General features: G+C 41.6%; 1 protein-coding gene across 1 annotated transcript; it reads right to left on the reverse strand.

Moving 5' to 3' along the window:
- Window positions 1-1,832: 1,832 nt before the first annotated feature.
- Window positions 1,833-2,240, reverse strand: LOC125177814 (prostatic spermine-binding protein-like). The gene has a single exon (XM_047880268.1). The coding sequence runs from the start codon at window positions 2,238-2,240 to the stop codon at window positions 1,833-1,835; it is 408 nt and encodes a 135-aa protein (XP_047736224.1).
- Between the last annotated feature and the right edge of the window lie 561 nt (window positions 2,241-2,801).

The following is a 2,801-nucleotide window of genomic DNA, read 5'->3' on the forward strand; positions in this document are numbered from 1 at the left end:
AGATCACTAGGAGATCTCTAGGATATCGCTAGGAGATCACTAGGAGATCAATAGGAGATCACTAGGAGATCATTAGGAGATCACTAGGGGATCACTAGGAGATTACTAGCACTAGATCACTAGCAAGCGCAGCTACCCAAACCAATTCGAATGCAAACGTGCAACAAGAGTTAAAAATAATTGATGGTGTCGACAAGCAATCGTTCCAGCAGCGAAGTAAATGGAATATATTGATATTGTTCAATTGATATATTGATTGAAAGTAATTGGAAGATGTCCTTCAAAACTAAAATCTGTTGACCATCGTTGTCGGCGAGCGATTATAGCGAAGACGTTGTTGTTGTACACAGCGACCCCGCGGATAAAGAACTGAGCTGTCAAACAGCAGGACACGCTGCCTTAAAAACACCGTCGTGTTTTTGCTTGAGATGAACAAGGTCACTGCAGTATAAATTACTAATACAGTATAGAATTTCATTAAACAATTGTTGAAAATATTATGTAATTATGTATAAACAAAGTTTTGAAAATATTTTGCACGTCTGAAGTTAGTTATCTTAATTCCGAAACTTTTTCACTTTCACAACAAATTCTGCTAGGACTTTTTACGAAACCAATGAAAATTTAAGCCCAAGGAAAACTTTAGATGAAGCAAGTTATTTTTAGTGCGGATACCAGACAGGAAATTTTCGAGTTGATGAAACACGACCGAGCGCGCGTTTGTTCCAGGAATTCATTATCTGGTTTATTAATTAGCACAGCGGCTAGTGGAGCCTGTCTAATTAGCACGGCGACGAGTGGAGCCTGTCTAATTAGCACGGCGGCGAGTGGAGCCTGTCTAATTAGCACGGCGGCGAGTGAGCCTGTCTAATTAGCACGGCGGCGAGTGAGCCTGTCTAATTAGCACGGCGGCGAGTGGTGTCTGTCTAATTAGCACGGCGGCGAGTGAGCCTATCTAATTAGCATGGCGGCGAGTGGTGTCTGTCTAATTAGCACGGCGGCAGCAAGTGGAGCCTGTCTAATTAGCACGGCGGCGAGTGAGCCTGTCTAATTAGCACGGCGGCAAGTGAGCCTGTCTAATTAGCACGGCGGCGAGTGGTGACTGTCTAATCACACGTGATTAGCTTTGGAATAAATTAAGCATCAAGTTCAAAATAAAGATTTGGGAAAAGTCATAGATAAATATCAAAATGATCGGGTTCCACAATTATTTCGACTGATTGGCTTATCTGAGGTTCTCATATGCCATTGTTTCTAAAATTCTAACATCAGCATATTTATTATATGAAATTGAATCTGCTTGTTGAGCGAAAATTTAAGAAGAAATTTTACAATAATGGAAGGTAAATGCCAAGAAGATAAATGTAAAAGCTTTAGGGAAATATTGAACGGATGCTTTAAAATCTCTTTCAATACTTGAGCTTTCAATATTCCTAATTTCTAATTACCAGATTGCATATCAAATTAAATTTGCATATACTGGAATTCATTTACGTACGTAGGAAATATTCAATATATTTTTCCAGTTTTTCCCGGATTCAAAGTTCTTATTGCACCGCAGTCCCGCGTTCAGTTATCGTTATATGACTTGCAATTTAATTATAACTTAATACAAACATTTTAATAAGCAGAATTTTTAATTACTAAGCTACCACAATTGTACTTAGTATTAAATAAGATAAATTTCGCTTTTAACTCAGAGCAATTAGTCATTTACAAACTGAACCAAGATTTTCTTCGAGTCAGAAATTTCCGTTTCTCAGAGAACTTACAGCGCTGTTTTATTCCTTGCTCCCCAAATGCCGGATTATAATTTCGTTTATTTTAATTACTCACGCAAGGAGATCATCAACGTCCCGGCCGTCATCAACGTCCCGGCCGTCATCAACGTCCCGGCCGTCATCAACGTCCCGGCCGTCATCAACGTCCCGGCCGTCATCAACGTCCTGATCGTCATCAACGTCCCGGCCGTCATCAACGTCCCGGCCGTCATCAACGTCCCGGCCGTCATCAACGTCCTGACCGTCATCAACGTCCCGGCCGTCATCAACGTCCCGACCGTCATCAACGTCCCGACCGTCATCAACGTCCCGACCGTCATCAACGTCCCGGCCGTCATCAATGTCCCAACCGTCATCAACGTCCCGACCGTCATCAAAGTCCCGACCGTCATCAACGTCCCGGCCGTCATCAACGTCCCGACCGTCATCAGCATCAGCGCGGCTAATATTTTTCTTCATCGCCCAGCGACGCGAGGGAAGGAACGAGGGACGCCCGAGGGAGCGATTGCCCTCTGCCAATATTCCTATTAAACATTCCGACGGATTAATGTTAGGCAGAATAGGAGAGCAGCCGCCGATAAGATAAATAAAATTCACATGAAGTGTTGTAGTTCAATTCAATGGAATACGAAATTAATGAAACGAGTCTTGGGAGCAATTGGTTAATTGTTGAGGTTGTTAGCCGTGTGTATCGAGTTCCATTAGATTTTGGATCTCAAATTTTTACTTCAAATACTCAAATTGGAAATCTCATTAATCGATTTGAAATAGTCTGATTGCCATTTTCTGACGAAACTTTATTAAATTAAATCAGGTTTTCAAGAGCGCAGCCATTGAGTCGGCAGCTTTAATGCATGGAATTTACGTAGAGAATTTACGTGCATGGAAGCGTTAGTTTTTTATTCAGCAGATCTCATAAATATCGCCGGAGGTAAAAATAATGTAATTCTTTGTCTCAATCCTGCCGGATTGTTCATTATGTTCGCATATTTACACGTAAGGTATGTAGTTGTGTCTTTT

The sequence above is a fragment of the Hyalella azteca genome, unplaced genomic scaffold (genome assembly GCF_000764305.2).
Source record: "Hyalella azteca isolate HAZT.00-mixed unplaced genomic scaffold, Hazt_2.0.2 contig5104, whole genome shotgun sequence".
Lineage (NCBI taxonomy): Eukaryota > Metazoa > Arthropoda > Malacostraca > Amphipoda > Hyalellidae > Hyalella > Hyalella azteca.

Bases quoted from the DNA above. Each gene is read 5' to 3' on its own strand.
- LOC125177814 (XM_047880268.1), bottom strand. From the start codon at position 2,240: ATGAAGAAAAATATTAGCCGCGCTGATGCTGATGACGGTCGGGACGTT.